At 44.2% G+C, this 27,247-nt stretch overlaps 1 protein-coding gene across 1 annotated transcript; it reads left to right on the top strand.

Annotated features, from left to right (window-relative positions):
- The first annotated feature begins 18 nt into the window (after nucleotides 1–18).
- LOC310825285 (ras-related and estrogen-regulated growth inhibitor-like) lies at nucleotides 19–27,247 on the top strand. Its single transcript, XM_083698616.1, has 4 exons — nucleotides 19–481; nucleotides 17,419–17,475; nucleotides 20,267–20,340; nucleotides 22,650–27,247. The coding sequence occupies exons 1-4, from the start codon at nucleotides 385–387 to the stop codon at nucleotides 23,133–23,135; spliced, it is 714 nt and encodes a 237-aa protein (XP_083554742.1). The 5' UTR covers nucleotides 19–384; the 3' UTR covers nucleotides 23,136–27,247.

Below are 27,247 nucleotides of genomic sequence, written 5' to 3'. Positions count from 1 at the left end.
TGCCTGTGACCCTGGAGGGAGCAGGAGAGATCCGGCCGGCAGCCCCTCCGTTTCCTCCTGCCCGAGGCGGGAGTGCGGCCAGGGCCTCTGGGGCTCTCTGAGGCTTGCGGCTTGTCTGCGGGTTCAACCTCGTGGTCTTGCTGGGACCGCGGGGACTCCCCCCCCCCCGTCTCCCTCTCTCGCACTTGGCGCTTGTGCGACCCCGGGAGGAGCGAGCTGCGCGCACCCCAGCCCCCTCCTGGGCGGAGCTCGCCGCTGCGCTCTTCCGAGAGTCGCCGCCGGGACTGCTGCGCGCTCGCCCGGGCAGTGGCGCGGCGGAGCTGGAGCCGACAAGGCGCGCGGAGATCGCGGCGGCTGATCCGCGGAAATCGCGCCGGCTTCGCAATGAGCTTCCCTCGGCCCTTGCGCCGATCCGTCAGCCTGAGCTCTGCGCGGACCCTGAGGCTCGTGGTGCTGGGACAGGGCGCCGTGGGCAAAACAGGTACCGTCCTGTCCACTCCCGGGGGTGCGGGTGTCCTTAAGCCCAGGGGCAGGGGGGACGTTTCGCCACTCCTTCCCTCTCGGGGTGGGTAACCCACGTCCCTTCCTTCTCCACGTGGAGGGCCGGCCGGCAGCGCTCTCTTTCCAATCTGTAGAAATTGTCCCCTGCAGGCTGCGCTCCCGCCATTAGCGCCAAGAAGAAACTTTCCGGCTCGGCTAAGATCTTCTTCCTGGGTCTCGGATCTACAAAAGGCGCTGGCTCTGAGACAAGCCCTCCTTTCGCCCCAAAACACCTTAAAAATAATCTCTTTAACAATCGCCAAACTGAGCCGCAAAAAGCAGGGAGGGTCCCGCTGCCGCTCTCTCATCCTTCTCCTCTAGAAGTTAAACTCCCCGCTTGCAAACCGAATTTGCTGCTGGAAAAGAGGGTTCATTGTGTGTCCCCCCCCGGCCCGGTCCGCTACCCTTCCTCACTTCTAACGCCTCGACGGGGCAGCCCCACCCATTACACAGACGTGGGGGTTCCGCGGACGTTTCCCCGCAAAGTGTGGCCCCTTGAACCCCTGTGGACCTGCCGGAGCCAGTCGGGTAGAGAGAGTAGAAGACATGGCCGCTCGCCCTTCTTTCCACTTTCCCCTTCTCCAAGTCTCATCTCGGTACCTGGTGAAGGACCACCTGGAGGGCACCATGTTGGCAAAGGCTGATTTGGAGGGTTGCAGACTCCCCGGGTGTCTGTTGATGTATATGTTTAACTTGCAAAGCAAAATTCCCTACTCAACATCTGTTTTAACAGTCAAGGAGTGATTGGTTTGTGCAGTGGCTTAGCGTGGGGGTGCAGGGGGGGCCGGCCGCACCGGGCACAACATCTGGGGGTTAGGGTTAGGGGGTGCAAATCCACGGGTTAGGGGGCGCAAATCCAGGGGTTAGGGGGCGCAAATCCAGGGGTTAGGGGGCGCAAATCCAGGGGTTAGGGGGCGCAAATTACTTGCCTTGCCCCGGGTGCTGACAACCCACGCTACGCCACTGGGTTTGTGTCCAGTGATCCCAAGGACTGCCACTGCGCTCCTCACCTCATCCAGCCATCTTTACCAGGCTCCCAGTGACAGGGAAACCTCAGATAGCCCACCAGAAATTGGCTAGTAGTGGGCTACGGTTTGGCTTAGTGTACATATTGCCTTGTATTTCTTGCTTTAATTACTTTTGTCATTTAATCCCACTCATCCTCAGGGGAGTGCAGGGCGGTGGTGCAGCTGTGTTGCTTTAGACTCCGGACTTAATGGTTTCATGTACCACAACCTCTTTAGACAATGATGTGCATTACTTCAAAATGTGACAAGCCAGTGCTGCTGCATTCGGGGTGGGAGGCTTCTGCTCATTGTGCTGCGTAGGGTCCTGGACGTCTGTCTGTCTCAAAGCCATGCCTTGATAGCACCCTTGGTTCAGGGAAGCATATATGCCGTCTCTTCCTAAACAACAACCCTATTGGGTAGGATGGCCCAAAGCCATGTGTGCTTCATGATGAGACAGGGATTGGGCAAAGTCAGACACTCTTATCTGCTGCGCTGCTCTGGTTCTCCATGAAGTTAGGCTAAGAGACCTATGGCATGCTTAAGCCCACCCGTTGAGTTTTATAACCAAGGAGGGAATTGAAATGGGACATTCTGACTTAACTTAATTGTTCTCAGGGTACTTCCTACAAAATGTGCCCCCCACCCCTTGTTGACATCGAGAAAGTTGTAAAATGATGTTTGAAAGAAGTAGAGGAAAATGCCTCCTTCAGCTTCTTTCATGTGTTCAAACATGGGAGGAGATCAAAAGGAAGGGCATTTACAAAGCAGCTTTTTCATCCAGAGGATCAAACGGCTCAGGACCGCAATATCGCAATACTGTCCCTCTGTGTTCATCATCTGAGGCTCTTCTTCGTGTGCCTCCTCCATGTGAGGGTGGCAACACGAAAACAGGCTTTTTCTGTAGTGGGTCCCCATTTGTGGAATGCTCTTTTTAGGTTTTTTTTAGGTGCCAAGTGAAAATTTTAGGTGCCAAGTGAAAATATTCTTCTTCAACCAGGCCTTTGGCTGATTAATATTCTACAGCCTTTTAAATGTGTCTGTGGGAAGCAAGGGTTATTGTTTTGTTGTTTCTGTTTTAACTATTCATTTGTGTTTTTACCTTGTATTTTATTCTGTGAACTGCCTTGAGATCTTGTGATGAAAGGGCGGTATATAAATTTAATAAATAAAATAAATAAAAAATCAAGATCCTTTGCAGGTTGAAAGGACATAGATGGTTGTTTCAACAGACCCATATAGGCATGTTGCACATTTCCCTGTGCAATGGGATGTTCTGGGGTGTAATTTCTTTGGATAAAAGAGCACTGGAGACATATGATGCCTTTGCAATATATGCTTTATTTACAAATGTACAACTAGAGTATAGTTGAAAGCAAGCAGACTCCTGAAAACAAATAGCAGATTCCCAGAGGCATAGCAGATTCTCAGAGATCTGTGCACTTCCAGTTTTTCAGATAACTAGGAAAAGCTACATAAGACTTCAGTGCTTTCATTTTGGAGGAAAAAGAAACCGCAATGCCTCCATCCTGAGCGTGCTCTTAGTTTAGATGAAGACCCTGCACTTGTGTTCTCCTGGAAATTGCTCCCTCCTGGCTGCTTTTTGTCATTGAATGTGATGTTTACTGCAAACAAAACCAGTGGGCAAATAGCAGCCAAGTAGGTGATGGGATCTGGATCAGGAGCACCTCTTTAGATAAGGATTCCCAGCTGCTGTAACTCCAAAATAACAGCAGCTAGGGTAACCAAGCTTATGTTAAACTACTAATATCCTATGTAGTTTGGCCCTAACTCTAGCTAGAAACTCTCAGTGGCTCTTTTCCTCTTTTCCTTCATCCTTCTGTGTCTGTCCATTGTTGGCATCCAGTCAGAATCCATAAACTGGCTGGTTCCTGTTCAGGAAAATAACCCACAAGCAATTGAAAAAAAAGTCTTCTTCCTGAGTACTCATGCACAGGGCTCAATCCAGCCAAACTCACAATACCCCTCCCCTATCAAGAGATGAGTTAAATGTTTGTGGCTGCCAGCGTTGCTCAGTAAAAGACAACATAGCATGTTAAGAAGAACAAAGAAAATGCAAGACGATACATGACATCATCAATACATGTTTGGTTTGTTTCCTCTGGACTAAAACAAATTAACTCTCACCATTCAGATCACCAGTATTGGCAAAAGGGCAATGTCTAACCCTTGAAGAAGGCTCTTGCCCTGGGCATACCAGTTTATATCCTATTTAATTTCATGTTCATTAGGATGTCCTCAGCCACAGCCAGCCCCTCTCCTAGTCCTCCATCACTTGGGTGAGTTTCTAAGATGAACAAAGCTAACATAACATGACGATGCAGAGAATCTCTCTGTACTGTTTTCCTAGAACTTCATTCCAAAAAGAAGTATCACCTAAGGCTTTGTCATTAGCATTTGCTATTTTGTAGCAGGTTTGTATTTTTCCCAGGCACCCACTAACCCCCTCCACCTTGTACTATGTATGTAATCAAAACACTTATTTCTGAAAATGCCATCCCACAGTTTCCCCTGGTGAGGATAGTATTTCTCTTCATCCAGAGGCTGCACAAGAGGACTCCACTTCTGTTGCTTTTCATGCTGCTTGGCAAAGGATCCAGACACAATGGATGTGTGTGTTGCACAGTTTGACTGCAACATAGCTGATTTCTGTTTCACAAATAGCTGGCACGGGGGAAATTGTGGGGGCTGAGTCAGCTCGAGAGCATGGTGAAGTTATTTGAGCACTCAAAGTATTATTAAAATGATACATATATTGTTATTCTGAGATTCCCATTGTGGACATTTGTTGCGGGCTAAAAAGTGAGGTTCAAGTACAGGTTGTCTCTTTAATCTTTAACAGGGCCTTTTCTCTTTCCAACTGCTACCTCAAAGGAGTCACTTATAATGGCAGGCTTAGATTTCCACTAGTTGTGAAAGCAATGATGTTAAATTAAGCAGCCCTATAGGAATGTGCCCACACCAAAGGGTGGAATTCAGCTAGCGAGTCCCATCAGCGCAAGACATGTGTGATGGGGCTTCTCCTTCAGTGCCTACTCGCTGCAATGCCCTGTGAAATTAGCTCTGGGTGTTGGTAGCCAAATTAGATTTGGCTAATCCTAGAGATTTGGCTAATACTTTCTTGGGCTCAATGATCACTGCAGATGGTGACAGCAGCCACGAAATTAAAAGACGCCTGCTTCTTGGGAGAAGGGAAATGACAGGCCTAGACAGCATCTTGAGAAGTAGAGACATCACCTTGCCAACAAAGGTTCGTATAGTTAAAGCTATGGTTTTCCCAGTAGTGATGTATGGAAGTGAGAGCTGGACCATAAAGAAGGCTGATCGCCGAAGAATTGATGCTTTTGAATTATGGTGCTGAAGGAGACTCTTGAGAGTCCCATGGACTGCAAGAAGGTCAAACCTCTCCATACTGAAGGAAATCAACCCTGAGTGCTCACTGGAAGGACAGATTGTGAAGCTGAGGCTCCAGTACTTTGGCCACCTCATGAGAAGAGAAGACTCCCTGGAGAAGACCCTGATGTTGGGAAAGATGGAGGGCACAAGGAGAAGGGGACGGCAGAGGATGAGATGGTTGGATAGTGTTTTCGAGGTTACCAGCATGAGTTTGACCAAACTGCGGGAGGCAGTGGAGGACAGAGGTGCCTGGCGTTCTCTGGTCCATGGGGTCACGAAGAGTCGGGCACGACTAAACGACTAAACAACAACAACAACAATCCTAGAGGGGCCCCAGCAAAGCAACTTTAGTCCGCACTGCTTAAAACATTTGGGTCTAGCAGACCCAATTTGAGTGGCATGACTCAAATTGATTATATATATATATATAAAATCAATATATAAAGTTTGAGAGTCAGTTGCACAGATGTTGTAAAGGTGTGGTGATCTGTCATGGAACAACCCCAGATGTTGAAGAAGATAGCAGTGGTTAGCCAGACCTTGTTGCTGGTTGTGAAGGGGGCCCCATGACAGTTCGGGTTTCAGGACCCCCAAAATGTGGGTTTGCTACTGCCTGCCTCCTCAGCTTTATTTGTTTTGCTACCCCCTTGGTTTCCTGGCCTACAGTGTCTAGGTCTCCAAAGCCCCCTGAAAAGTTCATTCTTTCCCTTCCCAACAGCAAGTAGCCCCTTGTGTTCCTCGTCCTGTGTGAAGATTTGATCAGCTGAAGGGACCTTTCACATCTGTCCTAAGGATGGCCCAGTTTGCCAACATTTTATTGTTGACAGCTCTCCCTATCCTTGAGCAGCAGATAACCCCTGAGTGTGGCACGGAAGATACAGGCATCATGAAGTTTTAAACTAGTATATATAAGATTTCCTGATGAAACTGGGAAAACATGCTGAGGCTGAAAATACAACCAGGTTTCCAGTGTTAAGTTTCAAAGAGTGCTCCTTTCCGATTAATTTCCCTTGCTTCAGGAAGAAAGGAAACTTCACAATTCACTGCAGATGCAATGTGGTTTCCCTAATCATAGCCAATGCAGGTTTCAGTGCTTCGGCTGAAGATGCCCTAATAAAATTGTCCGCTTCCCCATAGAGTGCCAGAAGTTGAATAGCAGGTTACTTTCTTTGATGTAAATGAAAATGTGCCACTTTAATTTGGAACTTTCAGAGGGGTGGTAATGTTAGTCTGTTGCAACAGAAATAACTTCTGGCAACCTGGAGATCAACATATTTATTAAGCTTAAGATTTTGTGGATTAGAGTCAATTTCATCAGATGCAATCCTCAGTGGATAGGTGCTTATACATTGGTGTAAAGGGTGCCGGGGGGGGGGCGGAGAGCAGGTGTTGGAATCAAATAACAATGCAACGCAAAATCTGTTGTCTGTGACAGTTACTTGGAGCATACATGCATGTAAAACAAGTACAGTGAGCCCACACAGCAACAGTAATTGTTGGCTTTAATTAGGAAAGCGTGAAAAAAAGTTGAACAATTAAAGTTAACCTTTTTGGTGGTGTAATTTTTTTATTACATTTTTCAAACATTTTCGCAATAGTAAAGGTAAAGGGACCCCTGACCATTAGGTCCAGTCGTGGCCAACTCTGGGGTTGCGGCGCTCATCTTGCTTTATTGGCCGAGGGAGCCGGCGTACAGCTTCCGGGTCATGTGGCCGGCATGACTAAGCCGCTTCTGGCGAACCAGAGCAGCGCACAGAAACGCCTTTTACCTTCCCGCCAGAGCGGTACCTATTTATCTACTTGCACTTTGACGTGCTTTCGAACTGCTAGGTTGGCAGGAGCAGGGACCGAGCAACGGGAGCTCACCCCATTATGGGGATTCGAACTGCCGACCTTCTGATCAGCAAGTCCTAGGATCTGTGGTTTAGACCAGAGCGCCACCCACGTCCCGTGGTGAATAATCTTCATCAAATAGTTACATGGTTTCATAAACCCTTCTGCAGGGTTTATACTCACACCTTTTCAACTGCATTTTATCTTTATCAATTAAAGTTAACATTTTAGCTGAGCTCTGTATTTTGATATCAGTATATAAATATGGGAAGAAGGCTCATTTTAATCAGTCAGCCAGTCGTTTGATTTGTATGCCTGTTAAAACTATGGTCAAAGCAGCTTACAATATTTGAAGGATTACACAATTACAAACAACAAAACAAAAATAAACATCAAAAAGTAAACAACCAAACTGAACACTTTCTATGTAAATCATAAGCAAAGATACATAAAATTAATAACAGCAACAACCCCCCTACCTACAAATCCCCCTTCAGTGGCCTCAGCTTTTGTAGCTGGCCCTCCCAGTCCACATGGAAAATGCCAGCAAGGCAGGGAGCAGGTCTTCCTGGACTCACAGCCAATATGGGTTTCAGTAATGGGAGTGATCAGTAATTTTGTTTTAAAAGGCAATCCAAACAGATAATTTGGCAACAGCAGCGTGCGCTGCTCACCACTAAGGGAGGCAATCCACAGCACTGATGTATTTATTCACCTTTGCAAATCCCCATATAGCATATACTGTACACAAGTGTTGAAGCATGTCTCCCTAGGAGTTGCAGTCGTTGAATTTTTAGACTAGGAGAGTCAAAAGGAATTTCACAGAAAGAAGCTAGACATTGCATTGCACCCATAAACCATATTGAATGTCATAAAGTCCTGAATCAGCAAGAGGTTCCTCGTGGGTAGAGCCACTGTGTGTATTCTCACCCCTGCCCAGCTGCTTGCTTGCAGCATTGAACAGACTCATCTGTATAAAAGTTCTTACCATTGAGTAATTGCAAGTGAGATCTTTCAAAAAATAAATAGCAGATGGCAAGTGCAGTTGCTACTATTGTCACCTGAACACATAGCTCATTCAATTACTTCCCCCAGAGAATCCCAAGAATGGTAGTTTGTTAAGGGAACTTGGAATTGTATGGAGGGGAAATTACAGTTCCAAGATTCTCTGGGGGCAAGCCTTGTGCTTTATATGTGCATTAGATTCACTTTAAATGTATGGGGTGGATCTACAGATACTTTAGTCAAGGGGGAAATGTAGAATGTTTGAAAGATTAAAAAAATTAAAAAGTAGAAAATCCCAAAGAATTTAGTAAGCAGGAAAGTGTGGTTGATCTGGACATTCTCACCAGTCAATTTTAGCAGTGTAAAGCAGTTACTCTTTATGACTTCAACCCAGGAATGGGGAACTTATTGATTCCAACTCCCACTTGCCCCTTGGCATGGGCGTAGCCAGGATTTTTGTTGGGGAGGGCAGAACCGATGGGATTGGTCAAGTTAAGTATTTCTACTGTTTTACTTGATCTAGGGGGGCAGCTGCCCCTCCACCCCCCTTGGCTATGGCCATGCCCCTTGGGGATCATTACCGAACCATAGGTGGATCCATAAGGTGGATCACAACATCTGCAGCACTACCATACAAATACATGCCCCTCCCTCAATAATAATCAGGAAGTGGTTTCCAAAATGCATGTTTGGACTAAAGGTGAAGGTCTGAAAAGGTGTTTGACTGATGATCTTGCCCAATATGATCTATTGTGTTTGGCAGTATCTTTCCAGGGTCTCAGCTAGAGATCCTTCTTTGCCTTGCCATCACAGATAAATTTAACTGAGATGCCAAGGATTGAGTGTAGGACCTTTTGCATGCCAAGCACGTACGCTTTCACTCAGCTACGCCCCTGTCCTGACATTTGTTTGAGTTGTAGCTTGTAGTGGTAGAGAGAGAAAAATACTAAGACTTTCTAAAACCAGTGCTGGTTGTGGCAATTTACACTTAGACAGGCTGTCTAGAAATGTGGAATAAGCCTTTCTCATGGCTGGAGCATAGAATTGGATTGTCTAGGAGCCGTGGGGAGAGTGCGAGTCTCTGCTCATACCTTATTTTACTGAGATGGAGGCCTTATTCATGTGGTCATTTATGATGTAGGAAAGAGGTGCGATGCAATTCCCCCCCCCCCCCAATCACTTTTGCATGATGAACATTTACAGAAACTCCAGGATAAAAGCAACCTGCTGCTTAACACCACTTGATTTTATAGATGTTTATTGTCTGTTTTGTAATTGCAAGCCACCTGGAGACCTTGTTTACAGACAAGATCAAGGGATACAAAATTTCAAGCAAAAATAAAGACTAGATTATGAACTGTAAATCTAAAGCTGTCAGAGTAACTCAAGTGGAAAAGGATTTGCTCTTACTTCAAAATCTTGACCCAATTACAACTTTCCCACTTAAAAACTTTTTTCTCAATCTCATTGCTTACAGGCAGAACTGAGGTTCTCTCTATATGAATTTCACCAGCATGCAGGATGCTTTGATCTGTGGAGCGGAGACATCAGTCGGATCAGCTGTTCCCTATAAAAATGCTAGTGTAGGGGTGGGTAACCTTTTTGGCTCCACAAGTGAAATTTGATAGGTGCGCAGGGCTACCCAGTTGTCAGTCAAATGGCATCACTGCATTGTCTAGCCCAGGCTTCCTCAACCTCGGCCATCCAGATGTTTTTGGCCTACAACTCCCATGATCCCTAGCTAGCAGGACCAGTGGTCAGGGATGATTTGAATTGTAGTCTCAAAACATCTGGAGGGCCAAGGCTGAGGAAGGTTTGCTCTAGCTGAAAAGGTTTAGTCATACATAAAGACTGGAATTGTAAGTAGCTTTTAAATGGCATGTTATCTTGTAACAAATTTCTTTCTAACAGTTTGTAATAACTATTACAGTGGTACCTCGGGTTAAGTACTTAATTCATTCCGGAGGTCCGTTCTTAATCTGAAACTGTTCTTAACCTGAAGCACCACTTTAGCTAATGGGACCTCCTGCTGCCGCCGCGCCGCCAGAGCACGATTTCTGTTCTCATCCTGAATCAAAGTTCTTAAACTGAAGCACTGTTTCTGGGTTAGCGGAGTCTGTAACCTGAAGCGTATGTAACCTGAAGCGTATTTAACCTGAGGTACCACTGTACTGCATTTGACTCCTAGTAAAAAATATGCTTTCAGTCTTCAAAGCTGTCTTCTAAAGACACACTGCCATGTGTGGGTGGGGGCAGGGTGGGGCAAACTTTGCAAGGGCTGGTGTGTGGGTAGCTTCAGGGTGCTCACTGGGCCTCTTCCATTTCTGCCACCTGAGGCAGCTGCTTCACCCTGCCTCATGGGTGGGCCTGCCTTGGCCCTACCTGTCTTGGCAAGCAAGGTTCAAGGAGCCCTGCCAGTGTGGGCCTTTGAATCTTCTCCATTAGTTCCAGAAGCAGGACTTATTTTGCTGCAGAAACCCTCTCTCACTGGGCAGTTTTCCCAGAATCATTGGATTTGCTTAACCGTGTGCATAAGAGTCTGACATGACCAGACCTTTGTTTGGAGAAGTACAAGGATGGGGTGCAGGTGGGGATGGTGAGCAGAAGAAGCTCCAAGTTGCAACTTGGCAACCCTAAGGGCACTTAGTTTGATCTAACCACAGGATCTCTTTCAACAGGCTTTCGTTTATTATGAGGCTCTTGGTAATAGGATATAACTTAGATAGTTGGATTTATTATATTTTTAAGGTGTGTTTTTTTTCACCTGCCTGGAGCTCTTGAGAGTAGGATGAAGGGAACAGAAGTAAGTCACCAGAGCTAATCTATTCTGTAAAGGCTTCTTGGTTTATAAAGGCACCCCAGCTTGATCTGCCTCTAAAACCATTAAGTGTTTGGTTTATCCATCAGCGCCCACATCACACTTTCTTTAAATGTTACCTACAGCAAATTCTGCTCATGTTCAAGATGAATAGTTGGGCCTGGTCTCCTTTTCAACCTCCGCCTCTCTGGCCTTGACTCCTTCCTTGTAATAGGACCTTCTGTTGTGTGTTTTTCCCCCTTGACATTTTTAATCTGTTTAATTGGGTTCTTAATATAGACCCATGCACTTTAGCTTTGGGAGTCTGCCCAGTTCCTGCTATTGATGCAGGCACTTCCCAGAACTCTAGATTGATTTGTTCCACTGTCTTTCCCTTTGCCAGTGCAATCCTTAAAAGATGCAAGTAATTACAGGCTGCTGCATTTTGTTGCTTTACTCACCTGTAATATGGCACTCCATGGGTTGTCATTTCATAGCTATTTCTAGAAATTGCTCTCGAACTAAGCCCGACCCTCCTCACCCTGATGTTTTCCTTTGAGTCCTCTTTTTGCTCTGCCATGCCGTCAAGACTGAATATATACCTTTCTATAGGGCAGAATATTGTGGTGATGCAATTCTGGGGAATGAGGGGTTTGGGGGCTCCCCTTTATCTAGTCTCCACCACCAGCTAAATATCTGCATCCTCCCTTGCTTCCAAATTGACTTCTTAGAGCACGCAGCTTGCCACTGGGGCTGTCTCTTGATCCAGAACTTCCCCCAGGGCCCAGCCTTACCGTTAGGCAGAATGAAGCAGCTGCCTCAGGCAGCTGTCATGAAAGCGCAGCAAATCTATTCAATTTCTTGTAATGTCACATTGTGTTCGATATTTTTATTCACCGCGTAGTTTATTTGCACATTTTTAATGTATGTTTTATTGTTAGTCTCCATGGGCCTTCCCGTTGGAGGGCAAAACAGAGTAAGCATAAATAAATTACTTTTCTTGCAAATGCTAAAAACAAATACCAAGTTTGGGCTGTCTGGTTTCAAGGGGTGTTCTTGTTGCTGCTGCATGAATCATATTTCTCACTTATAACTTTGGAATTTGTGAGGAGAAACATAAATTCAAAATCTCTGTTCAAATGTTACCCATGAAATCCCACTTCCACCACTAAAGCCGGGGGAAAAGCATATTACCTTCAGTAAGCATATAAAGTGAGAAGGGCAGAAACACAATTGATGATACAGTGGGACCTCGGGTTAAGTACTTAATTCGTTCTGGAGGTCCGTTCTTAACCTGAAACTGTTCTTAACCTGAAGCACCACTTTAGCTAATGGGGGCTACTGCTGCCGCCGCGCCGCCAGAGCACGGTTTCTGTTCTTATCCTGAAGCAAAGTTCTTAACCCGAGGTAATATTTGGTGGTGGATAAGTTCTTTAGGGCAGTGGGTCCCAAACTTTCCACCTCCCCAGGGACTGCTTGAAAATTGCTGAGGGTCTTTACTTAATAACATTTCTGTCTGTTGTAGCAATCGTAATGTGCTTTGCTGTTTGGTTTTTATTTTCATTTGATTGCTTCGTTTGCTTCTTACACATTGCATTTCCATAGAATTCTAATTTTAAAACAATAAAAGACAATATGAGAAATAAAAGGAGCTCAGAGAAGCTCCCCTGGCTGGGAAGGCGCTGCCTGCAGCCTCCTTATGTCAGCAGACTGCCTGAGCAGATGCTTAACTATTAGTCACTTTAGCTGCCACTCTGCTGGGCATGTCCTGGACCTTGTTTAGTGGTCAACCAATCCGCTGCTTGATAGACTCCAGGTTGCTCCTGGGTCCTAGTGCTCATCCTGTCACTGTTTATGTGTGCAAGGTCTACCAAGTGCTCTGTAGCATCTTGAATTGATCCAAATCTGCCGCCCCTCCCATCCTGTTGCTGAGGCACCTGCCTTACCTTGGCTCATTATTAAGCCGGCCCTGATATTATACATTCGTTTCACCATGTATTTTTGTATATATTAGAAATTAAATGTTTAGAAAATGAAAAATCCAGTGCTTTAAGCCAGCACTGTCTGATTTCGGTCAGTGCCCACTGTGCCACATCACTCTGTTTAAAATGGCAGCTTGCAGACTCAGCTGCCTGATGCTGATTGGACTGCTACCACTGGCTACTAGAGCTTCTGCCAGAGCCCAGCCTTACAGGTGAAGGCTTATTAGAGGGTACGTCACCAAGATCCCCTCAAACCCAAAGTCCTGAAGGGAAAGCTCCTGCAGGTATTCCTGGGCAAGGCAAGATGTTTGTTCCTGCCCATTGGCTCCCCATACCTGTAGCTGCTTCATAGATGAGTGCAATCACGGATACAGATTTATGTCTCATTCTTAATAAGAAATCTTGCTTAAGCCAACATCTATTACGGTGTTTTTTTTTTACAAACAAACAAACAAACCCAGTGATATGTGTGAATTGGTAACGGTGATGTATGCCCCTTGCTGTCCTGATTTTTAATGTATCTTTTCACATGATGTGTTAGAACCAATTTCTCTGGTAATGAATTCGTGACTGCACATTTCTTATCTGTGGAGAGGATCATGTTAAATATTGAGCTATATATGCAGATGTATGACACGGTGTTCTGGATGGAAGAAAGATTAATCTGGTGATGAGTCACTTCCCTCCAGCCATTTTTATATTTACTTTTAAAAACAACAACAAATTTATACTGCCTGTTTTCCCTTTTGGATTTTAGGGTGCTGTAGAATCCACTAATCATAACAAATGCAGTAATAAAACAATAAGTAAAACCCATTACAGTACATTATGCATTCTTGGGTTCAGAAAAAGAACCTTTGGCAACTTTTGTGAGGAATTGTTGCTGGTGTTGCTCTGTGCTACCTAGAAAGGACAGCAGATTGACACGTCCTGACATTTCCTGAGGCTGCTGTGTTCCTTTTTCTTTTCTTTTTGTGGAGAAAATGTCAATCTGCTGAGTCCATCCAGTACATACCCTTAATATCTCTACCTGTGGTAGTCCGTGGTATTGTGACAAATTGTGTCCTGTTCATCCACCCTAGGTACGATGTGTGGTATCCAAGGCCAGCTGGGTTATTTTGGCACTTGAGGCAGAAAGTCCCACAAGTGACTGTCCCACAAGCACCTCTCCCCCTCCCTGGCAGCACAGTTTTGAGGAATAACAAGAATAATAGCCAATGCTTTGTTAACAATTTTCTGCCCTTCCCTGACACTCAAAAGTCACCTCCCTGGGGCAGCTGCTTCCCTCTACCTAAGGGCAGGGCCAGCTGCATGAGGAGAGCGTAATAACCATCACCACCTTTCTTTTGATGTGCTTTTGGACATTTGGGATAGAACCAGTGATATTTCTACCTCTTACTACCTGCAGAAAAGTTTTGAAATTGAACAAGACACGAGCCCTAAAAACATTAAGAGTTGCCCTGCTGAATATAATTCACCATCCTGTTTTCATAGTGGCCAGCCTAATGCTAATGGGATGCACAAAAGCAGGACATGAGCACAATGGCACTCTCCCTTCTTGTGCCTCCAACGCTTGACATCCCGGCTTAAAAAAATTGTCTAAACTCATTTTAAAGCTATGCAAGGTGGTGGCTATTGCTACATCTTGTGGGGCTTTTTAAATATATACTGTATGTGTGTGTGTGTGTGTATAATTAGTGAAACATCTTTATACCACTTTTTCAAAAACACCAAAGCAGTTTACAAAAAAATCCTCTGAAAGACAAAAGCATTAATAACAAAGTTAAAACATATAATAAACATGTATGGCCTTTTCAGATGCACTGTATAACATTTCTGGCTCCCTAAACCATGGTTTTGTAAGCCAGGAACAGCTGTCTGGTCTGTACACTTCTCCTTTGCATCCTGACCTCCTCCACTGACTTGGATGCTGTGATCCTAGTTTCGTCATGTCTTAAATGGAGGGACTGTGTTTTAATATTGACTTACCAACTAGGATCCAAAGCCACAGCTTTATCCTGGAGGATGATTATGAGGAGTGGGGGGAGGCATACAGCCCCAGCGCTTTCTCCTAGCTTAATGAACAAGGGTTTATTGAGCAGGAAATGTTGCACCTCAACTGGCCAAAAAAACATGACGAAACAAGAAGTCTTACAACCTTTCCAAAAGGATATCAATGCAAGAAGTTGCATAACCTCTGTGGGACGGAGGATGCAAAGGTTTGGGACTGCTACTGGAAAAGCTCCATCCCAAGCTATTACTGTCCAAACTTGATGTGTGAATGAAGCAGATTGTATGCCATCTAAGTAGACCTCTGCTGGCAACTGGTCTTGTGTGTGTATAGATGGTCCTTAAAATACGAGGACGTGCAAGATCTTAACATGCTTGTGGGTCCTATTAGCATTTTCTCAATTGAATTTCCAGGCTCTGTTGTCCTTGGCTCAGAAACAAACACCGTGCAGCTACCGTAGCTCTTTCATTATGGGAACCTTATTTCTAAAGTTACTCCCTAAATGATGGGGACCCACAGAGTTTGTGCTTCGTCTGGGCCATAACCACATCTCCCTTTCACAAACAGGAGCCCACCCATCTCTTTTTCTGCCTCTCTCAGCCTCTGCCAAAACCACCTACATTCTTTAACCTCCCAACCCTGTGTGTTATCTTTGTCTGCAACTCTTCCCTCCGGCTGGCTGGCTGTTCTGTACAGAGTTCTCTGAATGTGTTCTTGGAAGGATAACCAGTGCTTGGATAATCCAGTCCTTTGTGTTCTCTCTGGCTGTAAGTGATAGTTTGGTCTGTGGTGTGTGTTTACTTTTTCCCTTACCCCTAAACTTAGAAGAATGAGCTATATGGAATATGAAAGGACTCCTGATTACTAAAGCTGCCCACACAAGGCAAATTATGTTCAAATTATGGTGTCCTTTTTCCCCCTTCTTTAAAAAAAGAGTGTATGGAAACTGTTATTCTGATGGGTCCAGTGCTTATTTCCTTTGTGAGTTACTTACATTTTATACTTTTACTTAGATTTTATAGCTTTGAATCTCTTATATGCTGGGAGATAAGACAATAGCAGAAAGACTAGAGAACCACAATGTTTTAAGGACCCTATTGGGCCAAATTACTGCTTCAGCAGATGCCTTTTGCACCAAATTAATCCAGCACAAAAAGGATTTGAAATTTAGGGGCAAGCAAGGTATCCCAGATGAAAGGTTTTCCATTACCCTGGTCTATAAGATGATCCCACATTACACTCTTTTTAGACAGACCAGAGAGTGGGTGCACATGAGAAAATAAAAATTATCTCCAAATGGTTTTATTTTTGCTCCCTCTGCCTACCCAGCTATAATGATGGAAAGAAGACCTTAAGTTTTCATGACTCACTCTTCTATTGTGTAGTAGGAAACAAGGCAAACTCCCTCGGGGATGAGCAAAGGGTCATACCAAAATATCTCCTCCTGTTCTCCCCAGAGTGATGGGTACAGATTCCCAGGCATAAAGGCTGTGGGGGGTGTGTGTGTGTGTGTGTGTGTGTGTGTCACGAATGTGGCATGTTCGCTGTCAAAGGCATCTGGTTAGCTTGCAGAGCAGGGAAGAGAAGGGCTGCAGGCTACGTGCAGTCAAGGCGGTTTCCTGCACTGACAACTTTGCCTTGTCCATTCTCGCCCTCATTCGAAATACTCTTCCCACCCTCATTTTGAGAGGGTATGCTGTATCTTCACTGCAGGCTTCAACTTGTACCCCCTTCCCCACCCTGATGTTATTTGTCTCGGCTTGACGTTTTGCTGCTTCTGAGGCCACGCTTCCATATTTTAATTTTAGGTGTTGGGTGGGTTACAGAGAAGGCTTTTGCTAGCTTTTTGAGAAGAGGCATGGCTCATTCTTGCATATTATTGTCTCTGTGAGAGAGACAATATTGTCTCTGAGAGAGAGAATGATGGCTACTTCCCTTCATGTGCTTTAAGAAACACTGGTTGGCAGATCCAATGTCAGAATTAACCTGTACGTGGTGTTCGTGGAAGAGCTCCAGATTAAAGCATGTGGGAGCGCTGGATTGAACTGTGCAGTGAGCCTCCACATGGCTCCCCTGGTAGCATTCACACATTCCTTTCTGCCCACCGCATTCCACCCCTGACTGTTCCTGAGTTTTGGAGAATGAGCCACCATTGTACTTCTTGTGCTCATTCCAAGCTGCTCAAAAGTAAGTTTGGAGCCCAGGAAATCTGGCACTTACAGGTCCTTTGCTGCCTTTTCTATCCACCACCTTGCCGCCTCTATCTGTTTACTTCCAAAGTAAATGCTCATTGAAATGCTCATTGTGACGTTATGTGTGTTTTGGAGTTGTATAAGCTCACAGGACTTTGTTCAAAAGTAAATTCCACTTCAGTTTTCATGTGGGAAGCTTCTAAGAAAGTGCATCTGTGTGTGTGTGTGTGTGTGTGAGAGAGAGAGAGAGAGAGAGAGAGAGAGAGAGAGAGAGAGAGAGAGAGAGAGAGGATGCATTTGTTTATTCCAGCCCATTACCTGGAAGTGCACCCCTTTCATTATCTTCATTTGTTGTCCCCAAAACCTCCTGCCAACAGTCATATGTCTTGTCCTTAAGACTCACCCACTGATCGGTTCCTTGGTCATGTGTGCTTTGATATTCTGTAGGTGAAGCTTTCCCAACTGGATGTCCTCTAGATGTCATCCCTGACAACAACGAATGATGCTGGTTGAGGGGGATGGTAGTCCAAAACATTTGGAGGTCATCAGGTTGTGGGAGGCTGCTGTAGACTATTGTTATTTCTGTATTGGTTTATTCCATTAATCATGTTTCCTTTTCCTTTTTCCAATGAAGCTTTGACAGTGAGATTCATCACTAAGCGATTTATTGGTGATTATGACCCAACTCTAGGTAAGTCTCACTTCTGGCTTATGTGTCTCGTACACATTCAGAGTGGTAGTTAGTTAGTTAGTTAGTTAGTTAGTTAGTCAGTTTTGTGTGTGCGCGTGCGTGTGTGTGTGTGTGTGTGTGTGTGTGGAGAGTTGGCTCCAGCACCAAGAGCAATTGCCATTTAGCTCTCAAATACAAACTGTTTGAAGGAAGTGGTGAGGGTGATAGTTTAATGATAGTGCACATGCTTTGCATCCAACAGGTTACAGGTCCAATCTCTAGGTATGGTTGGGAAAGACATTTGTCTGAGAACCTGAAAATTTGGTAGCAGTCAGTGTTAGATAATACTGCGCTAGATGGTCTGGCTCATTATAAGGCAGCAGCCTATATTCTTATGATGGAATTGGGGAGGCTAACTAGTGCTACTACTTTCATACAGCATCAATGGACTCTCTACTTGGTGAAAATAATGTCAACGATTGGACAAGATGCTATGGTGGTGAGCTGAAGGTTTAGTGCAAAGAGTACCTAGCACTTTGTTCATTTTTCCATTGCCATCTTGCTCCATTTACCAAGCAATTACATTCTAGAAAATGCCTTGATATTGGACCAATCAAGCTGAATCTCCACTGGGCTGAGTGTCTGTTCTTTGAATATAATAATAGAGCAAAGCACCATCTGAAAATCCTTTCATAGTTCCCCAGAAAGCCTACTTTGCCTCCAATTCACTAGTCATTTTGAAAATTTAGGTCATTATGTACCTGTTGTCATTTAGCCTAGAGAGGCTGACAGTCTCCCATCTGCAAGGGATCCCACCCCCACCACACACCAATTGTCAATTTGGGAGAAACTCGTGGAAAATTAGATTAATACCTGTTCAGTCCTACATTTCCTCATTTTTGTTTTCTTTGATGGCGGAGGTATTCTGCACAAAAGCAAGAGCCATCCCTCCCCCAACCTCCAGACTCTTCAGATCAGGTACCTAGATAACATGCATGTGTCCTGAAATTACTGCATTTTCAACAAGGCAAAGAAACCTGCCTTGGACAGAGCTGGAAGCTGATAAGAGATGGAGTAATTTGTGAAGTGTTGGGCTTGAAGAACTAACAGGAACTAGTTTGGGATACTGGAGCCCTCAGTAAGGCTTCCTGCTGTGTTGTTGTAATAGCAACATAAACACCTCCATTTGGAGTTACATATTTAGAGGTTATGCTGTTAGTCCATCTGGCCTTTTGAGGATGGTGTGGGAATAACATTGTGTGGGTTGCAGCTTCCTGAATGGTTACTAAAAAGGTTTGTTGATGTTTTCTTCTTTTTCTTCAGAATTTTCCGCCCCTCACAGCCTAAAAGCAACTTGCCATTTCTGTCTTGTCTTTTCAGCATTTTTTATTCTTGGGCTGGGTTGAAATCCTATGCACACACTTTTTTTTTTTAAAGGAAATAAGCCCTTATTGAACACAGTGAGGATTACTTGCAAGCAAGCATACATAGGATTGCACGGCATGTCACAGAATTCACTGTGCACAAAATAGAGTAATTTGGCTGCTCTGTGGAAGTCAGAGAGGGCTGTGGTTGGGGAGGGTAAGCAAAGGGAAAGACAGAATCACCTTTATTCTTTTCCTTTTGACAGAGAGGCATAATTGCCTGCCTTTGGGTATATTATTCTCCTCACAATGTGACTAGACAATATATGGCACGTCCCCACCCTTTAATCCACAGTGCATATGGACAGGCTCCTTTATCAACACATAGATCTTGAGCAGGAGAAGAATAGCCCTCGAGGCCAAGATGACTTAATAAGGCTTGTGGGAGCCTGGACATTTCATAGTTAGAGGGCATGTGAGGTTTCAAGGTGAGAACAAGGTGTTTGGGAAGAAATATGTTGCTGTGCACAGCTCCCATTCAGGGCATCTTTTGTTCACTAGGTGGCCTTTTCTGCCTTCCTTGGGCTGAGTTTTGCCCGAACAACTGGTGCGCTTCATTTTAAGTCACTGGCAAAGTTCCCTTTACCGTCATGGTCCTTCCCCCACCCCACCAAGACTAGTCCCAGAATCTCTTCATTTTGAAGCTTTAGCTCACACTGCAAACAGGAGGCTGGGCTCATAATGAACTTTCAGTGATGATGGGCTATATTTCTATCCACAGTCACAGTGTGGCCAGCTGCCATTGCAGGTAACAGCCTGCATACTACAAACCTCTCTGTCCTTTTGCACACACACACACACACACACACACACACACACACACAATCTACTTTTCATCTCTCCTTCTGGATCCTCGCACTTTTAGTTCCTCTCTCCTTCTACACCCCACCCTTCTCTGAGAGCCCTTGTTGTGTCTGAGGTGAGGCAGGGGGCATTTGGGAAGGGGCTCTTCTGTTTTGGCACCCCACTTGTGGAGCTGCCTCCTTTGGAAGGCTCACCTGATGCCCACCAAAATCCTTTAAAAATAAATAAATTATTGGGTTTGAAGAGTTTTGCCATCTGACTTTACCTGTTCAATAGCAGGCTATGGTGTTTTCTTGAGTTTTATATTCTGATTGTAAACTGCACTGGAAGTTCTCGAATAGAAAGGTGGTATATAAAAATTAATGATGAGGTTAATAAAAAAAATACAGGTGCATAAGATTTCTCAGCAGTGCAAGACGTGTAGGGGGACTTTCATGCTGGGCTGTGTACTTGTTTGTGAGCAGAACCAGGAGGGCAGACAAAGGAAGAGAGCACTCTCCACTCAGCATACTTTTAGCTTTTATTTTTAATTCTGCTTTGCGCATGTGCCAAGGGATTTCTCATACATGTTTTATGTTCCACAGAGATGATTTATAGGCACACAGCTGTCATCGATGGAGAGATGGTGCATTTTGAAATTCTTGATACAGCAGGACAGGTAAGGTTCTGGTCACTATATCTCAAAACGAGGGGGACTGGGAAGGGGCCAGAAAAAACCATCAAAATTTCCCAGAGGGCTTGGGCTATAAAATTTGGGGCCATAAAATTTGAGGCTGTTTATCTTGGAGAGAGGAAAGACAAGTAAAGGGGGGACATGATAGAGATGCATATAATTATGGCTGTTGTGGACAGTCAGTAGAGGCATTTTGTCTCTCTTTCTGATAATATCAGAACCTGGGGCCATCGAGTAAAGCGGAATGGCGAGAGATTCGGGAAAAACTAAAGGAAGCACTTCTTTCCCCAGTGCAGAGATAACTTAAGGAATTCACAGGCACAATATGTTTTGACAGCCACCAACCTAGATGGCTTTAAAGGGGATTAGATAAATTCACAAAGAATGAGACTTAACAATGGCTATTATTCATAAAGGCTATATTCTGCTTCTAGAGGCACCATGCCTCTGAATACCAGTTACTGGGGGAAAAGTAGCAGGAAAGGGCTCTTACCTTCAAGTCTTACTTTGCTGTTGTCTTTTTAATCAGTATTTTTAGGTTTCTTTTCTGTCCAAAGGCCTTCAGCATTGCTTAGACAAGATAGACAAATCCAAAATCAATAGAATCAAACTATATAAAAAGACAGACGCAAAGCAACAGCAAACATTTCCAGTCATTAAAAACCTCAGAGGCATCTGGTTGGTTGCTGTGCTGAGCAGGATGCAGTGCTAAGATGAACCATTGGTCTCAAGCAGAAACATAAACTAATAAGAAAGCGGTGGAGGTGGAAGCTGGATGTCCCCTTACGTTCATTCTGTAAATGAAGTGGGCAGTTAAATTGCGTTAAAGGGTAAGTAATCCCACCTGGCTGGGTTTCCCCAGCCCTAAGAAAGAGAGTGTCCCAAGAAAAATGTTTCTGAGATGTAAACAGTGTAGTGGCTAAAAGGGTGAGCAATGAGCCTGGAAATCCCCGGACCAAATTTGTGTTAGTTGTGAACTTACTGTCCAGCCAATGTCTCTTAGCCTTGACCCCTCTACTGGAATTATACTGACTGATCTCACATAGTTGCTGTAACTTTTATTCCGATAAAAAGAAGCCAATGTGCTGGTTACATGGTTAGAGTGTTGGACTATGACCAGGAAGATCTAGATTCAAATCTCTACTTTGGCAAAGTCTCAACATGTTACTGGAAAAAGGACATTATCTATCTATCTATCATCTATCTATCTATCTATCTATCTAATCATCTATCTACTATCTATCTATCTATCTAATCTATCATCTATCTATCATCTATCTATATCTATCATCTATCTATCTATTTATCTCTATTTATTTATTTATGCATACATACATACATACCCTGCCCATCTGGGCAGCTTCCAACACAAATAAAAACGTAATAAAACATCAAACTTTAATAGAAACAATCTGATCCAATATAAAAAAATCAGAATAACTTTAAAATAAACAACTTATATCAAATAAAGCAACATTCAATAATCCATTAGACTCTAATAGTAAACAGTAAAATTAAACATCAGCAAATAATAATCAAACAGTTTACACTTACCAATTACAATAAAGAATTACTAATCTATAATCAATAAAAATAACAGCAAATCACAATGCCATTATAAAATGGTAGTATGTCCTCATACAATAAATAAATGCCTACATTATTTCACCAATAATGTCTGTTTCCAAGTAAGTTACTTTTAGACACAACTGTACTGCTCTCCCTTCCTGAGCAACATCTAATTTGTCCCATTTTAAAGACACAGACAGAATGTAGCATGGACTGTTAGGGAAGGGTGGGAGCTCAGTTACAGAGCATCTGCTTTGCATGTAGGGAGAGGTGTTGGCAAGCGCAGGGGAACTCTGAGGCTTGCAGAAGCACAACAAACTTTAGGGGAAAACACCCAACAGCCCATGATGGCTGAGGATGCCTATTGGGCATAGAAAGGTGATTGATTGTTGTTGGGGCCGTGGAATGGAATAGCTGGAGACTTGAACAGAAGTTCTTCACATTACAACCTTTGGTTGCAGGTCCCACTTGTGAGTTTATAATTTCATTCTCTCTCTCTCTATTGGCCAAAGTAGATGAATTGTGGCTGACCAAATCTGGGACCTGAATGACCCCCGAACAACTGTCAAGTGGGCTGGGTGGGGAATGGTGCAATCTGCAGAGGAGAACCAGTGACTGGAAAGGGGGTACATAACCACCATTGGTCATTGTGTACAGATGTTGTGAGCTCTTTGCAAAGAAGGTGCCGTGCTTATACAGATTTGCGATTGGTCTCTCTGTCCTAGGAGGAGGACTCTCTACAAATTGAAGAGAAGATAAAGTGGGGAGATGGCTTTGCTGTCGTTTACTCTGTCACTGACAGGTGCAGCTTCGACGAAGTCATGAGGCTCTGCTTCCTCATCAACCACATCCATTCCAGCCCAAAGCGGAGCAGCGCGAGTGGAGAGCCGCCCGTCGTGATTGTCGGAAACAAGAAGGACCTGCAGTTTGACCGCATGGTGTCCTCTGAGGATGGGGAGAACCTCTCCAAGGCCCTGAAGCATCCTTTCTACGAGATCTCTACCAGGGACAGCTATGAGGAGACGGTAGTGGTTTTCAACACTTTATACAATGAGCTGATGAAGCAAGGTCATTTTTCCCCAGGGTCCTTCAAGAGGCGAGCAGTGTCTAAACTAATGGAAAAGATCCCAAAGATTCATGCCAACTCGACTCTGGCCTCGGGTGGCAGGAGCCTGAGCTTCAATTCCTTCAGGGACTACATCCCGGAATGAACTTCTGCACAGGCCATTGTGAAATGATGGGCAGTTTTCGCAGGGACCAGCTGGAGTTGGCAATGGAGAGTGTGCAGAGCTGGTGAACTGGCAAGTCCAGAGACCTGTGCATTGTTAGGAAAGGTGTTGTTTTCCCCTAACTACCTTTAAAGGCAGGAAGGTCATAGGGTGACCCTAGACCAGCTTTGTGGTACAGCAGTACATAAGACCAACCCGACTTGGTCAGACCAAAGGTCCACCTAGTCCAGTATCCTGCTCTGAACAGGAGCCACACAGATGCTTCTGGGAGGCTCACCAGCAGAATATGAAGGCAATAATCTGCCCCCTTCCCTGTTTCCAGCTGTGGCAATTTGTATACAGAAGTATACTATCTCTATAGCTGGAAGTTCCATTTAGCCATTATGACCAATAGCCATTGATAGACCTACCCCCTGTGAATTTAAAAGCCTTCTTTGCTGGTTGCCATCACCACATCTTGTGGCAGCAAATTCCATAGCTAAGGCTGATACACCACATTTTCTCCTTGTAGAGATTAGTCTTCTAAATCCTGGTGGAAAGGCAGCTGTGAATGTTCCTTTGGTTGCATGGTCTGATTATTCTTTTTGGGCACCCAAGAAAGCAAGGAAAAGTGGATGCCCTTGCCAAGGCTGGACTCTTGATGCGGAGCTCTGCACCAGCGCAGTCTTGTTGAGTCAGCCTTGTTGGAAGGAGGGGTGGTGGGATCTACAACAAGTTTTGCAAAAGGCTGATTAAGATGTGTTCTCATCTTCCCGGCTCTTGCTAGTATATTATTGCTCATTCCTGTCCATCAGCATAATGGTTTAGGCACCTGACCTTTTTCCATAATGGACCAAGGTCAGTGGCCCCACCAGTTTTCTATACAGTACAGTCAGGATCAATAGAAGAACATGTTGCAAGTGGCTGATTAAAGGTTTGGTTAGAAGAGAGTTCTGTTTACATTGAGCAGCAGTGCCATGTGACTTCATGGCAGGAACCACTGAGGTCGCAGAATAGGGAAGTTCATGGAATCGTGGAGCTTCAGGCTGCAAAACAATGCACACTTTCCTAGAAGTGAGGCCCACTGAGGACTGTAGGACTTACTTTTGAGTAAACGTGCATAGGATTGCACTGTTAGTGACCAGAAGCCCATCGAGGGTGCCATAAGACAGCTTCTTCCACCACCAATCTTCCTGTGTAGTTAGTACCATCAGTATTCAGATAACTGACTTTTTATTGGTGTGTAGATGTCATAGCAGGGAGCACTTTCAAATCTTTCCTCCTTTCCGGCAGATTTTTTTTTCTTGAAGTAGGAACATAAGAAGCTGCTTTAGGGCAATGGTCGAACCAGCCAAGTACTATTTGTCTTAACCAGCAGCCAACTCTCCAGTATCTCAGCTTGGTCCATTGTGTTCATTTCCTGCTCTTTATTTAACTGGAGAAACCAGGGATCGAACCTGGAACCTTCTGCCCTGACCCAAATTAGTTATTTCTTCCTCTTTTAAGGCTGCATCCATTGTCATGCTAATATACTTGTAGGCACTTGCTGTTCTGGAAGGAAAGATGACCAACTTGTTCCACAAAGGCTTCCATTCTACCCTTCAACACTGGAAAATAGCATTCTGTTTGCCTCCTGCTTCCTTCACTGACTTCTGTGTAGGCAACTCAGAGAAGCTCTGTGCATTGCAAACACAGATATTTTAGATGCAGCTTGAGGGGTTCTCCATAGATCTGAAAATAATAAGCATATCTGCCTGCTCTTCAGCAAAACCCCAAGGCCATCTTTTGCTTATTTCTGACAACAAAAGGAACTGCCTTCACCCAACAAGTCTGAGAACATAGCTCCCTCTTGAAACCTATTTGACTCTTAGACCCAAACTAAGCATTTTTAAAGTCAGCTTGTGTGGCTTTATAATTACATTCTGTATTGTAAAATGGTATGGTACTCTGCTGTTGACTAATAGCTGTGTACAAGCAGGAAATGGAATCAGAGTATATGAGGTGGGCATAGAGGAGTACAGCTACAGGGAGAAATACAATGAAGCTGGAACTAGATGATACTGGAGGTTTCCAAGATCTGGAAGCCGCTAGAAATTGTGGACTACAACTCCCATCAGTTCTATAGCCAGAGCTTGAAAGTTGTAGTCCAGAACATCAGAAGGGCACCAATTGGGCTATCCCTGCCCTAGGCCTTTTGCGGTGGTACAAATCTATTCCTGTGTTTTATTTCAAAAGTGGGCATTGCCACCATGAATCTACTTAAAATGGAACAGAACTCTTTCGTTTTTATCCAAGGTTACTAAAATAAACACTTTCTTAGATTTGTGGCATTGTTGGCTCAATAGCTGCCACCTGGGTTAGGAGCTTGACTCTCCCTCTCCCTGCAGTTTCTAAATCCTAAATCAACACTGTTCCATGGGGCACCCTGCAGTGATCTCAAGAGAATGAGTAAGTGTGAAATAAAAATCTCTTCAAAGCCCCAATCACAAATCCAGGCATATGTTCAAAACAAAGGCTTAAAATTCTCTCAGGATGCTTGACTTTTTAAAGGAGCCAGGACTAAAAATTTCCTTTTCCTCTTTTAAGTGGCCTAGCAGAACTATTGTTGGATTGACTGCTAAAGTGGTTTGCTTTCACAGTCAAAAGCTATTCTGGTTTGTCTCATGGGCGTGGGGGGCGGTTATACCTATCTCAATTGAAATTTCTAAGAAGCAAATTCTAAATTAGAGTCTATATCTGTTTCCACAGGTGAAGGCTGTTAGCTGGAAGATTTTTTATTTGCTAGCCATAGTGTATGTTCAAAAAAGATTTTAATTTAAAGGATGATTTGCATGTGTCTTCAGTAAATTTTCCTGTTGAAGAGGTCAGGAAAGCTAATCCTCATGAGAGCAGCTTTATATATCTGCATTGTTTTATACAACTGTATTCCAGCCACTCGAAAGTGCATAGCATCCTTTCTGATACCTTCTGTTATTAAAAGATTCTGCTGAACCTGTCATGGGAACTGTAAAATGTACTTGCAGTGGTATATAGATTGGATTTTCTAGGAAAGGGGGTGAAGATTCACATACATTGTTATAAAAATTAAACTTGTGCAGCTCTTTACAGCCACTTACACCACTTTCATCCAGGTTTCCAACCTCTCACAGCCACAAAAATCTCACACCCCCACCAGTCACTGAAAATGGCGGCTCTGTAGTTTTCACAAAATACACAGTATTTATCATGCTGCGACTTGATTGGCAGTACATAGTTACTTGCCTAGCTGCCCTTTGCGACAGAAGTAAAATTATCCCCCCTCAAAAAAGCAGTTTATGTGCTTCTTCATCAAACGGAAACTTTGATTTGCCAAAATAAAATTTCACCTCCTAAAATGACATGTCGTACTAGAACATAAAAAGCCCTTTTCCTTTTCCGCTGAGGAATCCGTGTGTGTGCTTCCTGTTCTGTTAAGCAACTTTCCACCAGCCATGGAGGTACTGCAAGGAACTGCTGCTTGTTTTGTATACACGTTCATACACATAAGAGAACTGAAACAATCCTGCCTCCTCCCCAAAAGTACAAACCTTGTACAATATTTGCTCCGCAGTTTGGGGTTCCTTGGGCAAGACATTTAAGGTAGGACACAAACACAGGCCAGGGCTGGAGGTTGGCGAGCAAAGGAACTGGCTGGGTGAAAGAGGAGGAACAGTATTCATTGCCACTTTTGGGAGAGGGCAGTTAGTGAGTGGTAATAGCTGCTGCTGTTCCTTGGCTCAATGTCACTTGCCCAACTGGATGGCTGAGTGAGCAAATGGATAGCAGCGAGGTGCAGCCACAGGGGACTTGGGGGAGTGGACCCTTGTAAGACACTGGGACCCTCAGCATCTGCCCACGAATACTGGGCAATGGATGGAAATTTCTCTCAAAATGTAAATGCCATTATTTTTAAATACTTCATAATGTATTTTACATGTATATATATTTTTTTCTTGTAACTTCCGTTGCATTTTGTAGACCTGGTGCCAGAAATCTTAATGGTTTGCTGAGGGTGAAGAAAAGCTGCCATCTTCAGCAACTGTTTGTATATAGAGTGGTGATGATTATTCTGTGAATTAAAAAAATAATAATTCTCA

Source organism: Podarcis gaigeae (genome assembly GCF_964106915.1).
Source record: "Podarcis gaigeae genome assembly, chromosome: 1".
In the NCBI taxonomy this organism is placed as follows: Eukaryota; Metazoa; Chordata; class Lepidosauria; order Squamata; family Lacertidae; genus Podarcis; species Podarcis gaigeae.
The sequence above is the reverse complement of the archived record's forward strand: the minus strand, read 5'-3'. Positions and strand labels throughout refer to the sequence as shown.

Bases quoted from the DNA above. Each gene is read 5' to 3' on its own strand.
- LOC310825285 (XM_083698616.1), top strand. From the start codon at position 385: ATGAGCTTCCCTCGGCCCTTGCGCCGATCCGTCAGCCTGAGCTCTGCG. The intron at 482-17,418 runs GTACCGTCCTGT...TTTCCAATGAAG, and splicing joins GGGCGCCGTGGGCAAAACAG to CTTTGACAGTGAGATTCATC. The intron at 20,341-22,649 runs GTAAGGTTCTGG...TCTCTGTCCTAG, and splicing joins TTCTTGATACAGCAGGACAG to GAGGAGGACTCTCTACAAAT.